The sequence below is a fragment of the Nematostella vectensis genome, chromosome 1 (assembly GCF_932526225.1).
Source record: "Nematostella vectensis chromosome 1, jaNemVect1.1, whole genome shotgun sequence".
NCBI classification, from domain to species: Eukaryota; Metazoa; Cnidaria; class Anthozoa; order Actiniaria; family Edwardsiidae; genus Nematostella; species Nematostella vectensis.
The window spans coordinates 18,170,520-18,186,569 of NC_064034.1; the positions used below are offsets into that span (position 1 = coordinate 18,170,520).

General features: G+C 37.3%; 2 protein-coding genes across 8 annotated transcripts in view; one reads left to right on the forward strand and one right to left on the reverse strand.

Annotated features, from left to right (window-relative positions):
- Nucleotides 1-16,050, reverse strand: part of LOC116619355 (organic cation transporter protein) — an 18,319-nt gene continuing 2,269 nt past the window's right edge. The window contains exons 1-4 of one of the 5 annotated variants that reach the window (XR_007312010.1): nt 13,729-13,883; nt 4,865-4,975; nt 1,802-2,091; nt 1-1,143 (exon numbers count right to left, since the gene is read on the reverse strand). Coding sequence is in view for 4 of the 5 variants with exons in the window: in XM_032384073.2 (XP_032239964.1) it covers nt 904-1,143; nt 1,802-2,094; nt 4,865-4,975 (644 nt within the window). In the remaining variant the exon portion in view is untranslated. Of the gene's footprint in view, nt 1,144-1,801; nt 2,095-4,864; nt 4,976-13,728; nt 13,884-16,050 lie in introns of those variants that run through there. The other 4 variants (XM_032384074.2, XM_032384073.2, XM_032384076.2 and 1 more) reach the window with 4 other exon arrangements.
- Nucleotides 13,445-16,050, forward strand: part of LOC5514461 (melanopsin-A) — a 15,040-nt gene continuing 12,434 nt past the window's right edge. The window contains exon 1 of one of the 3 annotated variants that reach the window (XM_032384069.2): nt 13,445-13,557. The gene's annotated coding sequence lies outside the window, so the exon portion shown is untranslated. Of the gene's footprint in view, nt 13,558-14,195; nt 14,310-15,596; nt 15,710-16,050 lie in introns of those variants that run through there. The other 2 variants (XM_032384072.2, XM_032384070.2) reach the window with 2 other exon arrangements.

Genomic DNA, 16,050 nt, shown 5'->3' on the forward strand with positions numbered 1-16,050 from the left:
TTCGCTACCATATCTAATTATGAAAACAAGAACTTTTGGCATAGAAAAATTAAACAAATACTAGACCTTGCGGGTAGGAGCGATATTTGGCTGACTGACACAAACACTCCCGAAGCAACTTACAGTTTTCTTCAACAAAGGCTTTATGACATTGAACAACAGACATGGCTTAGCTCTATTCAAAATGACAGCAGAAAAGACCAAGCCCAAAAGAACAAATTGCGTACGCTCAGAAAGTTTAAACTGTCCCACAATTTAGAAGATTATCTAACGGACGTAAAAAATATTGACCATAGGATAGCCCTTACTAAATTCAGGCTAAGCAATCATTAGCTAGCAATTGAAACTGGAAGGTATGAAAAGCCATATAAAAAACCTAACGAAAGAAAATGCTTAGTATGCCAGACAGGTAAAGTGGAGGATGAAGAGCATTTTCTGTTAGAATGTCCGGCCTATAAAGATGATCGGGATAATTTACTGGATTTCCTTAAAACGCATGCAGGTATCAATGTTAGACACCATGCCAGCAAAGAAAATAACTTCGTCAGAATTATGGGATTGAGCCGGAATGAAAACGCGAATCGGCGCTTAGCGAAACATATTTTTGAATATATGAAGGCAAGAAATGTGAAGCTTGATGACGACGTACGGTGACGTCACCTAATCATTCGAAACAAGAAAAAAATGCAAAAGGCAAAGTAAGAAAAACATATTATTTGTGGATTTACGCCGATGTAAATGCTTTATAAGGTGCCATGAATAAAATCTATCTATCTACCTACCTATCTATCTATCTATCTATCTATCTATCTATCTATCTATCTATCTATCTATCTATCTATCTATCTATCTATCTATCTATCTATCTATCTATCACAATAAAGTTGACACATTTGAAATAAACTATCTTAATATGATCGAAGCATGTTTCACTGGGTTATCTTGAAAAAAGACGGGAGAAGAGAATGAAGGATCTGAGTTAAAAAAAAAGGTTACCAGAACTGCCATAGAGGCGAAGATGCAGATCTTACGACCAAATCGATCCGAAAGAGGTCCAACGACGATAGATGTGAAAAGCATTCCTACGAACATTGTCATCTGAACGGCAGCGGAAATGGGAGCTTTCTCGCAGATCAAGTTCCACTGTGGAATAAAGGGAAAAAATTAAGATAATGTATTGGAGTAGCTAATCACTCTCTTTGCAGCTGGATGATGAATTACGATAGAGCGCGGATTCAGATGTGGTCGAGTTGAAGGCGGAAAGGCGCCTCAGGGAGCCGCCATACAACTCAGGTCTGACCACGGATCACAGATCGAAATTGTTGCGTTTTGCGGAGGGAGGAAAAACCCTCGGAGCAAAGGCGAGACCAAACTACTCAACTCACGTCGGCACGCGGGAATTATGGCATCCGAAAATCACAGCTGATTGACATGACCTTCATATCAAATCACAGCTGGTTGACATGACCTTCATATAAAATCACAGCTGATTGACATGACCTTGATATAAAAAGGATGATTCTTTGGTACTATGATGTGCACTGAAGAATTTCTATGTTCCCCCCCCCCCCCTTCCCCTGCTCATGTGACAGTTCGACCCCTTCGTTGGTAGTCAATATGACGGTTAATTTTATGTGTATACTTCGCATAGAAAAAGTTTGTTGATGGATCACCTATATCCTGATTACCAGAACTAAAAATGTCGATATGAACGTTATTGATCCGTGGTCAGTGAATTACTACTCGGGACCCTGCACTGTGTTTTTCTCTAGGCACGCCCCTGAAAGGTGTAATTACCGACCTCGGACGCAGTGCTGAAGAAGGGCCCATCGTAAGCGTACGACGTACAGTTGTCACAGCACTCATTGGGAAGGCACGTCGTGTTAGCGTCTTTGCAGTGGTATTCTGGGATTCCCATCGCCCACAGGACATTCGAGTACGGTAGTGACATTGGGAATATACACAATGCGCTCACACCGTGGTACACCAGGGCCTGGTAACGACTGAACTGGTTCACGTGATCAAATACGTCATCAAACATCCGGTTATGAGCTTTGGTTTTTGACGTTTTCGTTTTTATGTCATCCATGCCTGCTTTCAGTAAGAACAAATATTACTAATACACGTCTTTTTTTTTTAAGCGTCAATATATCACCAGTTTACTTCCGGTCAATAACGTAACAATATCCGATGATTTTTAAAGAGCTTTTTCAAGCATGTTACTGATAATTTAGATCGGATTCTTAAGGATTCTTTTGTCTTTCAACCGCTGAGGTCTCGTCTGCCCAACGGAAGTAAACTGGTGCGATATTGCCGCTTTAATTACCCATATTGCAGATTATCTGTTGAGGGAGCGAGTTAGGGGATGGGCTTCCTGTAAAAAGATCTTGCATCATTGAGTCCAAAGAAAAAAAGCTCTTCACATGACAAAACTATTTCAGGACGCCAGTTTCCGTTAGCGTTGTTTATTTGCGGGCTGCTGGGCCCCTTCCCGTGGTAGCAGAGCCTCCAGACTACTCTCGTCCAGTGACGCTCGGCGAATATGTCGTGACAAGCAAGCGCGGCATTTTAGCTGAGCTAACGGACGAGAGAAGTCTATGATATGTATCTCAAAAACATGTATTAGATCGAAATGAAATAAGTCAATGGAAGCTATTATAAAGACAATGCTTGACAAGAGAAACTGACCTATAGACGGTTTTCACGATGTTGCGCGCGCATCCAAAATGCCGCAGATTGGCAGGCCACAGCTGATCCAAAATGCGCACGAATGTGACTCCAAAACTCAGCGAAGCAAGCAGCATTTTCTATAGCTTCATCTGCAAACTCCACTTCGTACGCCATTTAAGGTCTTGGTAAAGGTAAATTTGACACCACTGTTTGTTTTTTGTGTTTTTTGCAAAACCTGTATCAATAGTTCTTAAACTTTATTTTTGCAAAAATAATGTTTCAAGAAATCGAATTCTAAGACGGCTTAAAATGGGCCTTTGCTGTTTCCCGTGAATAAACGTCAAATCTTTTACTTTTCTAGCGTATTTTTTGAGGCGAGAACTCGAGCTTGTTGGGCGTAACCTCGCGACGGGTTTTAAGATATCGCCTTCAAATTTTCGGGATCTGATAGATAATTATGCCATGTCATAAAGTGTGTGAGGAATTTTCGATTTTTGACTGAAGATCGCTTCCATAGCACTTTTCCTGTCCAAATTTCGCCAGAAATTAGAGTTCCAGCTTTGATTGTTGACATTGTCAAATAAAAAAAAGTCCTCACACGCTTTGGTAGATCATCTATCTGTCACTGAGATGCAATTACGCAAGTGCATGCGCAATAACGCGAAGGTACATTACTCTCTAGAGTAATCTCCGTACTTTTGAGTTTGAGGCCCCAAAACTTAAACACGGAATTAGCTATCGCAAAAATAAAACTTGCAGGAGATAATTCAATCTTTTATCTTTTATTTGATATATAGTTTGTACATGTAGGGAAAATTGCGGCGCAACAATATTTTTTTCCGCGGACACGTCGTTTACCTTTACCGTTAAGATCAGTCCACCAGTCCGTGGCATTTTGATGGCGCGCGCAACATCATAAAAACGGTCTTTTGACAAGTCAATGGAAACAATTATAAAGACAATAGAATTAGAAGTTCACTGCTTGACAAGAAAAACTGGCCCTTTGACCTAATGAAACAAGTCAATGGAAACAATTATAAAAACAAGAAGTCCACTTGTCAAGACGAACTGACTATTGACCTCACAGACTTCACGTACGTTCAGACACGCAAATAGTTTTAACGATATCGTAATAAAAAGTCAAAAGGAAAAAGAAATGTGATTTATCCTAGGGTTCACTCAGAGCGATTCAAAAATACTTTTGTCAATAGGCTTGTCTTTAAATATAGTGACATATAATTGATGTAGCGCATTTACTTATAATCGGTTTCTCCTACATTTTGTAAACTTAGACATGTTGATTTATCTAAGGCAATAAAGATTATTATTATTATTATTATTATTATTATTATTATTATTATTATTATTATTATTATTATTATTATTATTATTATTATTATTATTATTATTATTATTATTATTATTATTATTATTATTATTATTATTAAAAGGGGATTTTAAAATCAAGGGATTATTTTCGTAAAGGGCTGAACCCATGTTTTGAGATTTTTAGGGAATAAAGTTCCATTTATTTTTCGCCCTAAAAGCTGCAGCGAAATTTCCAGTCCAAATGTTCCTAAAATAGTAGTGGCCGCCGTGGGTTCGAGAAAAGCGGTCGCTAAATGGTGGCTGGCCGCTTGAATGTGGTCCATCCAACGTACATAGCGAAGTTGTAGATAGCAGATGCTCTGAAGCCGACATGAAGGAAAAACATGATTTGACGTTTCCAATAAGCTTATTTCTAATCAAATAAGGTGGAAAATTCTCCTCAGTACTTAGTGAAACAAAATATCAAATACGACTTTTTTTAAATTGATGCTACTTTTTGTAAAGTGCAGAGTCATTGAAATTTGAGCTTTTCGTCCCAGAACTCATACATAGCGCAAGGATGATCAAGGAACGAGTAATCTTTTAAAAAAGCCAAAATCTGGGTATGTGCATTCCGGCCTCACGTTATTTGTGTTTTGAAAAGAGAAAATCAGTACGAAATACGAGGAACTGGTGGCCATTGTAAGAAATTGTATCTTCTTTCTCCATCTCTTCGAAGTGCGCATGTTCAGGGTTTTTCCGTCATGTCTCTGAAGCCATATTGGGGGAGAAATAGTTTACAACAGTAGTGGCGATAAAAATCACCCCACTAATAATGCATCACGGGTCCTGTTAGATTCGTTATACAGTAGACATCTTCTCTTACCTTTGAAGTAAACAAACTCTTCCGTTCTTAAAAGTGCAAGTAGTTTGACGTGAGGAGTGCGAACGAAAGATAATCTGACGAGACCTTCGACAAGCCTTTCTATTCCAGTACCTGTCAAACGGGACAAGTACTTCACCAATTTCATTACTTAATTTTATTACTCAGTGACGAAAGACTGATAGATAGATATCCTATGTAAGCAGCTGCATATTTTCGCGAGTCAGCGGCTTCACGTAGGTTAATAGAAAACCCAGACCTACCACAGGTAGCCCGAGTTATGGAACTAATTAAAACAAGAATTAAACTTCTTGACCCTAAACTACATTAAACTTGGAGAACATTACCTACAAATCTCAGGCTCTTTTGTTTTTGTGATTTATTTTCGTCTAAATGCAGTGGAACAATAATGAAACAATGAAATTATTAAAAAAGTGTTAGTAGTGTGTTTTTAAAAATATTTCTCTATTCCCTCAATGCTGTTGCCTTTCTAAATCAGTGCAGCACATTACCATTTTTGGTAATATCGATTTACCTACTTATAATGCAAATATTCAAAATGGCCGCGCGTAGTTTGAAACTTGAATTTGTTTTGTTAGCGAGACTTGGCATCGCAAAAAGTTACCAAAACAGCAAAATATCCTGCTGAATTCCTGTGTTCGAAAGTAAAAAATCGTTTGGGAAACCTTTTCAAATTGAGCGCTTTTATTTGAGACTGCCGTAAAATCGAACTCTTTTCGTAATGTTTACGTTTAGAAAAAGAGGAACATGAGTGTGATGGACCAAATTCTACGGCTTAGAACCTTGACAGGATAAAACTAGGATAAATAAGGATCATGGCATACTAAAACGATCTTCACTACAAGCCGAAATGAGTGCCCACAAGGTATGGTGAGAGCTGAGGAGAGCGGAGGTTGAATTGTGAGAACGGAAGTGCGAGTTAAGGCCCAACGTCTATACTTCAACACGGAAAAATCGCCGAAGAATAGGCACGAAAATCCGTGTAAACATTTAGCCGAAAAGCATTTTACCCTTCCCTTGTCTCTGGGGTTCACTTCTTCTCATTCTTTGCCAAAATGTCTTGCCCTTCGACCACCACAACAACAAACTCCACCAAGAATAGATAGCCCCCAAAAGTAACCCAAACCCGAGTCCTACTCCTAAAACATACAATAGCTTGAAACTTGCCAGCCCCGTAAAAAATACTATAGATGAAGCTTTAGAAGGAAAATTTGCTTATCAAATTAAATTTATTTATTCCCTTTTATAAAAATAACTCTGTCCTCCTCACCTCCAATTCCCTGCGTCAGCACACCACATGTGACATGCCCTCAGTCATCACAACCTAACTCCCCTTACCGTACATTTCTCAACCTTTAATTTTACACCCCATGCCTTTTCCCAATTGTCTACACACACCATAAAATAATCTCCCTCATTGAGTAAGCGCATTACATGTCCACTCAAACCAGTGCCTCCCTCTAAACTCTGATTCTAGAGGTGCATAATATGTTAAAATAAGCATTTGCGATAAGAACTTTTTGATAAATTAGCCCCCCCTCCCTGCTCATCCTCAAAAATACCCAAACCTGAGTTCTATACATAAAATATACCAAGCTTAGAAACTTACCTCCCAAACAAATACCCAAACCTAAATTCTATAGCCCAAGCATACAAAATCTTGCTATAAGGGAGCTTCAACTCTTAGATTTGCTTATTAAATCAAATCAATTTTATTTCAATTTTTATAAAAAAGACAACAAACAAACTCTGCGCAATAGGCAATGAGGAAAAAAATGGGCCTGAAGTATCACCAAATATAAATATTTATTTTCCATACAGTATGATATCTATGACTGCACCCCCATACTCCTAGAATCTTCAAGGCCTAGTAATCAAACCTGGTACAAGAGGGGTAAAAAGAAGGGCGTAATATGCTAAAATAAGCATTTGGTCAAATAAGCCCCTCCCCCCCCCCAAAAAAAAAGAAATACCCACATCTGAGTTCTATACATAAAATATACCAAGCATAGAAACTTACCTCCCAAACAAATACCCAAACCTACTACCCCAAACATATAAATTCTTACTATCACTATAGTTTTAAGAGGGAGCTTCAACACTCAGACTTGCCTATCAAATTAAATTAATTTAATTCCCTTTTTATAAAAAAAAGACTCTTTGCACATTTAATAGAGACTGATGAGAAAAAATGGGCCTGAAGTATCACCAAATATGAGAAAATATTTTCCATATGATATCTGCTCTAGTGAAGCTTGGAGCCTCTGGTACCCAGGGTATGACTACACTCCCATTTTCGTATAATCTCCAAGGCCTTGTAATCAAACCTGGTACAAGTCTACTTTGTCTTCATAACCCTTAGTCATTACCACTTTGCCCTTACCATGCCTTTTCCTCGCCCTAGTTTACACTCTTTGCCTTTTTTCCATTTGCCTGCACACACAATGAAATACCCCCTCAATGGCTCTACCTTGGTGTTAGAACCTGTGTATTAAGCACGATTTGTGTCACAAAACTTCCTTTGTTTGATAAAAAGAATCATGATGAAAACAGAGCTGAATACAATGAAGTCCTTTGGGGATGGTTCTAACACCGAGGTATACATATACCCCTCATTGAATAAGCACATTAGATAGCCTCTCAAACAAGTGCCCCCTCTAGAATCCATTTTTAAAAAGCCATAATATGAGCATTTGTGGTAATGACTTTTTTTTACAACGAGTAATAGCAAACTAATGCAGCAATGTATAATGACTGCCATCCCTGATTTACAGATCATAGCAAATCTATTGATTCCAGGATCAAATATAAACATTTAAACATAGTACTTCCATGTAGTGTCTTTTAATTGCATACAATAAACAGTGACTCGCGGCCATTCTGTATACGATTTAGCTTTATTTTTTTAATGAGACTCGCTGCCATTCTGTATAAGATTCATTTTATCTTCAATATCCCAGCTAAAATTTCTTCTTGGAGTGTCTTCATTTCGAGTGTGAAAGCAAGATAAATCAAGGGAAATTCTGTGCAGTTGTATAACTCGATGACTGCTAGCAGAGAGTTAAAAAGCGGCGTTCAACATGATTTTCCCGATTTGACGGAACCGCCCTTCCTACTCTGAGTTGAGGCGTGTCCGCCTATTTTATCAAATATAACCAAAAATGGTAATGTTCCGCACTGTAAATGATGCTATAAATGAATAATAGTAATCATGGTATTACAAGTTTAAGTGTGGTTTTTAGGAGTGAGGAGACGGGGATTATTTTCGCCCTCGTTTTTTACTTTATGCATAAGCCTTGATCTACCCCCTACCCTATTCTTATCAAATCATTGTCGAACAACTTAGTAAGGCTACTGATTTTTATAAACTCCTAATTTCCAAAGTAATAAAAGCGTTGAGTGCGTTGAGTTTTATCAAAAGTAAATACAGTTGAAGCTCTCGTAAGCGACCACCTTGGGAACTGAGAATTGCTCTCATTAGCGACCACTGGGCGCCGAAAACTTGAACAACAGGTTACGGGAGCTTAATTAAAATGGAATCTAAAAATTATCGTAGTAATAACAACGCTGTAATATTTTGGTTTATTGCTTGATTTTAAAACTAGGTATTTGACTTATCATGAGAGTGAGTTGTTTATTTAATAGCAATTAATTCTACGCAAAGTAGCTCGTTATGCTCGTTTATATCGACGTTAAGCTTTTTGTCATGAGAATATCTTCTGCGTCTACGACAATCGCATGGCATCTTTTGTTAGCCGATTTCTAAAGCGTGCAACAAACAATTGGATGGCTATTGTAACTGGAAAAAGGATAAATCGTCAAGCTGGCAATGGACTAGAGATTCCTTGCATTTACAAATTTTCTGGAGACAAAGAAATGTCAATGCCATGGTTGAAATTGAAGTTAGAAATTATGAAATTCTTTAATGGTTGCCTATTGGAAAGACAGCTTTTGTGAAACATCATTTATATGTGATTTCAGCATGCATTGGATATGATGTTTATCAGGGGTTGACTGATGTTGTAAAGCAAAAAATCATTGTGGTCGCTTACGAGAGCTTAAAAGTAAAAGAAAATCTCAGTTGGTGTTTTGAAATTGTGGTCGTTAATGGAGCTGGTCGCACCGATAAGTTGGTCGCTTACGAGAGCGTAGAATTACAGAGTTTGTGTGACAATTCAATCGGTGATTCGTGATCGTGGTCGTTATCGGGGCTGGTCGCTTACGAGAGCGGTCGCTAAGAGAGCTTCGACTGTACGACGTTTGAGAATGATCAATACAGGGACATTTTGAAAAAAATGGAAAAAATGCGAACACAAAAATTTCGTCTCAAAATGCAAACCACTTAGCAGTTAGCTGCTATGAAATCCATGCGCGGATTCTCAGAATTGACGAAGCGAATGTGTAGAATACAAGTTAAAGTTCTTAAAACCTTTCACTTACATCAATCTAGCCAAAACAAAGCATAGATAAACTTTGAAATTTTGAAAAGGGAATTGAATTTGGTTGAAATTTGAATTTTCTACAGATCTTTGAAAATTTTTCTGGCCGCGCGAAAGGGGATTGAATCGAGTGAATAATTCCAAGAGTTGGCGGGAAAATCTGAAACAACATATTTTCCTTAAATCCTTTAAAATTCAGAGACGGCAATACCACAAAATATTGGCGAATTTTTTCTATTGCAATGCTACCCACAATGAAGCGAAGAATAATTCTTGATTGAATAATCAATAATCAATCAAGAATAATTCTTGATTGCGAATGCAGCGCACACGCACAATGCAAAAACAATTCAAAGACTAAAAAATATCTGCTAAATTTTGCAGATTTGTTTTCTAAAGTTAAATAATCATCTGACAACCAGGTTAAAATATAAAGATGACGGTAAAAGTTGTAACCACACAACGTTCTTCAGCAATAACTAAGAAGACATGAAGATGGGAACCGGTTTATCGCGCGCATATGTTTTCTCGTGTAATTCTTGGGTTTTAGTCACGTGACTTTTGGTGTGTGAATTTACTTCCGGTGATGAAGTGGTGGTCAAAACAGCAACGCGCGACAATGGCAGCTGTAGGCGAAAACCAGGTTTCTCCCGTATTTTCCAATTATTTTCGCTCTTTAAGCCTAGATATTCGATAGCATTACTTTCTAGAGATGTGTTATTCCAACGGAGTTGACCACTGCATTCTAAAAAAAGTAGATTTTTCAACAGATTTTCAACTTTTATCCTTCACTAGTCTTTCGCTTGCAGTCCTCTTTTAATTTTTCAAACGAAATGAAAGCTTACAAAAACATACAGTCCCACAAATTTTCGTTTGTGGATGATTGAAAGACCCCGGTATTAAACGGATGAAAAATGATTGTCTTCTGGTAAGTGTATTTATTATGTTTTGTTCGGCGAAAAACGCGATAATTTTGGAAAAGGATGAAAATGTGATTTCTCTACTTTGCCCTGCAAAACGGCAGGGGGAAAATCGTAGATATTATTACTCAAGAAAGCTTTATTAAGGTTATTAAGTATCCTGAAGCCCATCGCTTCTCTACATCAGGTACAAGGTTATTTTAAATCCCTAGGTTTAATTGTATTACATATTACATATCTTACTCAATGAGCTTATTTTGTCGGTACATTTGCTGTCTCGATTTAAAATTTCTTAAATCATAGATTTTTAAAATTTTTATCAATCATAGTCATCTTTGCCTTTCAATTGAGGCACTGTTATCACTGTAAGTAAAGTCCATTTTCTTCAGAATACATGCAAATTTCACCTTCTGTCATCAAAATGAACCAAGATGTGATTATTACAATATTCTTAATCAATCACACATATTTGTTATATATCCAGTGCAGTTATGAATATGGGGATATGCCATTGTCTTTATTTACAGGCTGAAATTATATGGCTTTCAAAATTAATAAAGGGGGAAGGGGTTACATGTCCCACCACCCCCTGCTATGATGCTGTATAAAACCACTTTCTATGGTAAATTTGACAGTATTGCAGAATTCTAGTAAAAGGGTTCCCTTCTATATTTTTACATTGTTGTCTATTTGATTTGGAAATGGTTGTAAGCATGATATACAGACACGTACCCAGGATTGGCTGAGGGGGGCTGGCTGAGAGTCATAGGTATAGGTATATTGAAAGAAGGATAGTTCACAATAAGAAATCACCCATTTTTTTGTGGCCAAAGAGGGTGAGCATGCATTCTGTGCACCCTCCTGTGTACTCGCCTGATACACATGCAAGAGAAAGCTCATGAGTGAAGCATATGAGAATTTTTCAGTTTGCAGCACTGGTCAATACCTCAGTGCCAAGTGGCACATCTTGGGGCCTCTCCTGATGGAATTATTATGATCCTGTCCAGTAAAAGATGATGATGGTGACACAAAACTGAGTAGGGACCATGTCTACTTCTACCAAAATCCAAGCTCAGCTACTTATTGTAGAGATCAGTTTTGCGAAGTTGTTGGAACAAAACAATATTTTCATAATGTAATAATGCAATATTCTGTAAGAACATTATTGTTCCTTAGACTAATTAGAAACTGCATATTACCATGGCAAGTATATTAAAGCCAAATATCAATGCACTTAAATTAACATCAAATGTGATTAGTGTTTTTCCAGAACACCTATTCGATTTGTCCATTATCAACAAAGCATCCAAGCATTCAAGAGCCATGATGTACATAGAGATTAGAAATTAGATATACTTGATGAGCTGTATAAAAATGATGGGCTGTATAAAACTTGTCTGTTGGGACAAACCCTGTAAGATTTGTACAGGGCACCACAAATAATGGCTGTGACTCCAGATCCAAAATGCAAGTCGGAAATTCATGGGTAGTGTTGGTCTTGGCATATTCCTTTGAGGCCACTCAATGAGAAATTGTATTTTTTATGCATCACATCCAAGCCTCATATGCTTAATTCAGTTCACTGTGACACTTAGGAGAGTTTAAACGAAGTCACATTAGGACTTAGTAATATTAGCTGCTAGAACTTCCCCAAACAGGTGCATAGCAAGGATTTTTACTGTTGGGGGGGGGGTGTCTATCAATTAAGTGTAAACAATATCTCTTGGGTAAGGCTTCCTAGCTCGCAGTGTGTCTCAAGTTTATCTCAATCTCAAGGGTCTTTTCTCTCACGAAAACTCTTATCACAATTCACTATTCTGAGTTCCTAACCCATTGGACAAAATGTCATTACCAGTCATGTCTGTCTGGAAGGATACCTCTGTTCCATGGAGGAAGCCCATGCTCTGTCAAAGTAAGTGGATTTCAATGTATGTGTAAATTACAAAAAACATTTCGGCACATAAAAGGAAAATAATGTAAACAACCTTTTCTTTCTTCATCGACATCATGTTCAACCCCCGAATATGTTTGTAGTCTCATTCTGACTGCTATCTTTCTTACAGTATAAAAATACAATTCGTTGCGGGCTTCAAACTCGCTGTACTTACATTCTATCGGCAAAAGCGAAATAAAGGGAGACTTAAACACAGTATTAAAAGGTCTATAGTTTTAATTTTTCATGAAAAAAATATTTTTTTTCGCTAACATAGCCCCATACATTCCTTTACACTGACAGTAGCCTTGGGCTAAGTGTGACAAAACGGGAATGTAAAAATTCACAGCGTAATTACACATTCCAGAATTACTTACAACATGAAAGACGACATTGGGATGGTTTTCATACCTTTCAAAAACTAATTACTAGAAACTCTTGCGATTTTCTACTCGGCTCATTTTCATTGGGAGAGACGAATATCGCAACTTTTCACGCCGTTGTTCTTTAAATTCATTTCGCCCTTTCGTAAAAAAAATCCGCAGAACCCTGAAGAAACCTTCCTCTTTTTGGATAGATTGATTTGTTCACTCGAAAACAGCGAATATATAAGACATTTGAACAGGTGCATGGCACTTGTACGAAATGTGAACAACCGTCTTCGCGTGTCTGTTTTGACCACCACTTCAACTTTGGCATGTCTAATGAGGCGGATGTGACGTCATTTGCAACCCGAGGATTTGGTTGACATCTCGATCTACGTCACAAATGACTGGACCCGGGCCTTTCAGTTCACGGCCTTTTTTCCGAAGGTTGACCAAAATACCTCAATATTACAGATTTGAGTTATTCGCACGAACGCGTGTTTTATAGGGTCCATACGAACCACATACCATTTGGAAGATGAAAATATAAAGAATTGTCAAAGTCTATCAACTCTGAAAGGTTATATGGACTTTAAGCCTAAGGTCTTGTGATTGGTGTGCCAAATTGAGTAATCCCTCCGTCACTAATGCTATGTACACACAGACAACTTGTATAACAATCCCCTTTTCAATATTTACTTGTTCTTATACAAGGTCTTGAAAATAAAAAATATTTCTATGTAGCGATATTTGGGGAAAAAAATGAGATTTTCTTGAAAACGTATGCTAGGAAACGATACAACAGCGAATAGAGCGGTTAGTTGTTTGCAACACCATATTTTATGTCCATATTTGAAAACCATTTTTAACTAAAAACTTTTGGTTATCAAAGATCAGTCCGATAACTTTCGCCTAGAAATGCGTCAGTGTTTTAGGCAATTTGACAAAGTGGTCATGGCCACGGTAAAGGAAACGTTAAAAAAACATGTATCTGCCGGCTATTTTATGAAGAAGCGAAGTAAGTACAGACCGGAGTAAGTTCCGTTGTTTACATTTAATATCCTATGTAGAGTTTGTTTTAACTGTAGTGGTTTTCCGGAATAATTAGCGCGTATGTTTTCTCTGAGCTGCCGTCTCTGCGTCGGATAAACAAAACTAATATGGGAAGACATTTATAATGAACATTTACCTATAACTCTCCTCGAGTGATCATGGCCTTTTTGCTCGAGCGGCGTCTAATAAAATCTTGTTGTCCCCTGAGAACATGGCTGATTATTCTGACGTTGATTACAGCGTTGAATCATGATAGCTTCTCGTTCATTAACTTTTTCCGGAGTTTGATGAAAAAAAAAGTAATAACACTGACAAATAATGGTCATATATAATAACAACCCAAGAAAACTAATGTCCCAAACAATATGATAGGGAAATGACCTCATTTCACGGCCCAAAAATGCGCATAAAGAAAATAATATTCAACTGGTTTATTTAACACGGAGAAAAAGTAATGTTCCACAAAGACACACAGTTGCCATATCTGAAAATAAATTCTCATTGGTCACGTTTCAAAAGTTTCTCGTTTCTTCAATTAGAATGGCCAACTCTCTCAAATTAATACTTTTCACCCTTTAACATTTAAGGATAAACACTAGAAATGACGAAGCTAATAGTCAAATTGGCGTAAGCCAGATCCGAGTACTATCTGTTTGACAGTTTTTAGTTTTGGGGAAAGCGTACTCGATGGTGTTTCCTTGCCTATTCATCGTTCAGGTATTTACACGGAAAACATTCACAAATTGTGCTCCGCACTACGGAATAATAAGCTTCTTAATGTAACAATATCCCGTAAAATTTCTTATTTACAAGTGCATCGGGTTCCTTAAGGCCCTGTCACACGTACGTTTTTTCTCTTGCAACTTGTCTCGCAAAAAAATTGTTGCAGGTCGCACGCGCCCTGTCACACGTGAAGTTTTTCGTGCGACTTGAAACAATTTGTTGCAGAAAGTAGAAGAGCGTTCTACTTTTCGTGCGACTTCAAGAAATGCAAAACAAGTTTTTAAAGCGGGTGTCACACGCAAGAAAAATGCGCGTGCGACCTGCAACATTTTTTTTGCGAGACAGGTCGCACGGCAGACGTGCAATGCAAGGGAGATTTCTGGTGCCACACATGTTACCACATATAAGCTGTTGGTCTCGCATAACCGAAACAGGTGATCCATAAAGGTTTAAATTGTCCTTATCAATCCCCCTCTCATAGTTATTTAGTGGTTGCTAAATCCTTTATACTTTACCCTTTTATGTTTTTATCAGTAATTTGAGCTCTATGGAAAATTTCGTTAAAAGATAAACGAAGATCAACGAAGTTTATGCGCTCATATCAGCTAAAAGGAAAAATGATGTCAACCTCTTAAAGAAGAAAAATATATAATATCAAATAAGAATAAACGACTATTTCTGCACGAAGAAATTTTCCACCCACTTAAGGAACCTGTTTATCAACGCGCTTTGGCGACATTGAAATTCTCATTTTATATTTGTCAATTGTTTGGCTGAGGCCAGATCGCACTTGTCAAGTATTGAATGGACCTAGTGTTTCGGCTCACATCACGTAATGTTTTACCCTCTCGATTTTCCATTATTGTTTATGAAACCTAGAGGTAAAATAAATATATTTAGAAAAAGCGAAAAATAGTTACCGGTTTTTATAGAAAAATAGTGGAGCTTTTTTTTGTGTACTTCATACGCGTATGAAGTAATTCTCTGATTAATAACACATTAGGCAATTCAAGACTAATAAGAAAACGAAAAGCATTTAGTATGAAAACGGAACGGAAGGTTTGTTCTCGTTCTAAAACATTAAAAAAAGTTAAAAAAACACATTTGACGTACAAGATATTATCATGACCAACTCTTTTTTTTTTTCAAATAGTTTAATCAGAGAAACCATTTTTTCTTTGTGATTGCATAAACAGTAATATTCATTCAAACACTACATGTCATAAATGTGTACTTAAGTTTCAGCTAAGTAATGACAATTAAATATTCTAGCCTACATCGTTTCCTTTCGCTATTGAAAAGGGGTAAAACTGTTAGTGTTTAGCAGATGAGCTAGAGAGCGGTCACCTTTTCACCAACGATAGGGATACGCCCTTGACGCTATTTAGTGAAAGGTATTTTTTTTTGCATTTTGATTTCATCCTTTATTAATAGCTTCTGCGTATACTGCAATAATTATGTTTTCCTTGCTTATTTTCAAAACGATTCACTTGCAGATATTTCTTATCAAAATCTAATTCTCCTTGAATTGGGGCGGACCAAAAAATTTATTTTAGGTTGTCATCGATGGTTGTTATTTTTGTAATACGTATATGTGTTGAAAGACATTTTTCTTCAGTTTTCAGGTTTGTCAATTTTTTATGGTTTCTGAGACTATCAAACCGGAACGTCCCTAATCTGCGGAACATCAAAAGATATCTGCGCTTTTTTGCGCTGATTTGTCTTGTATTAAAAT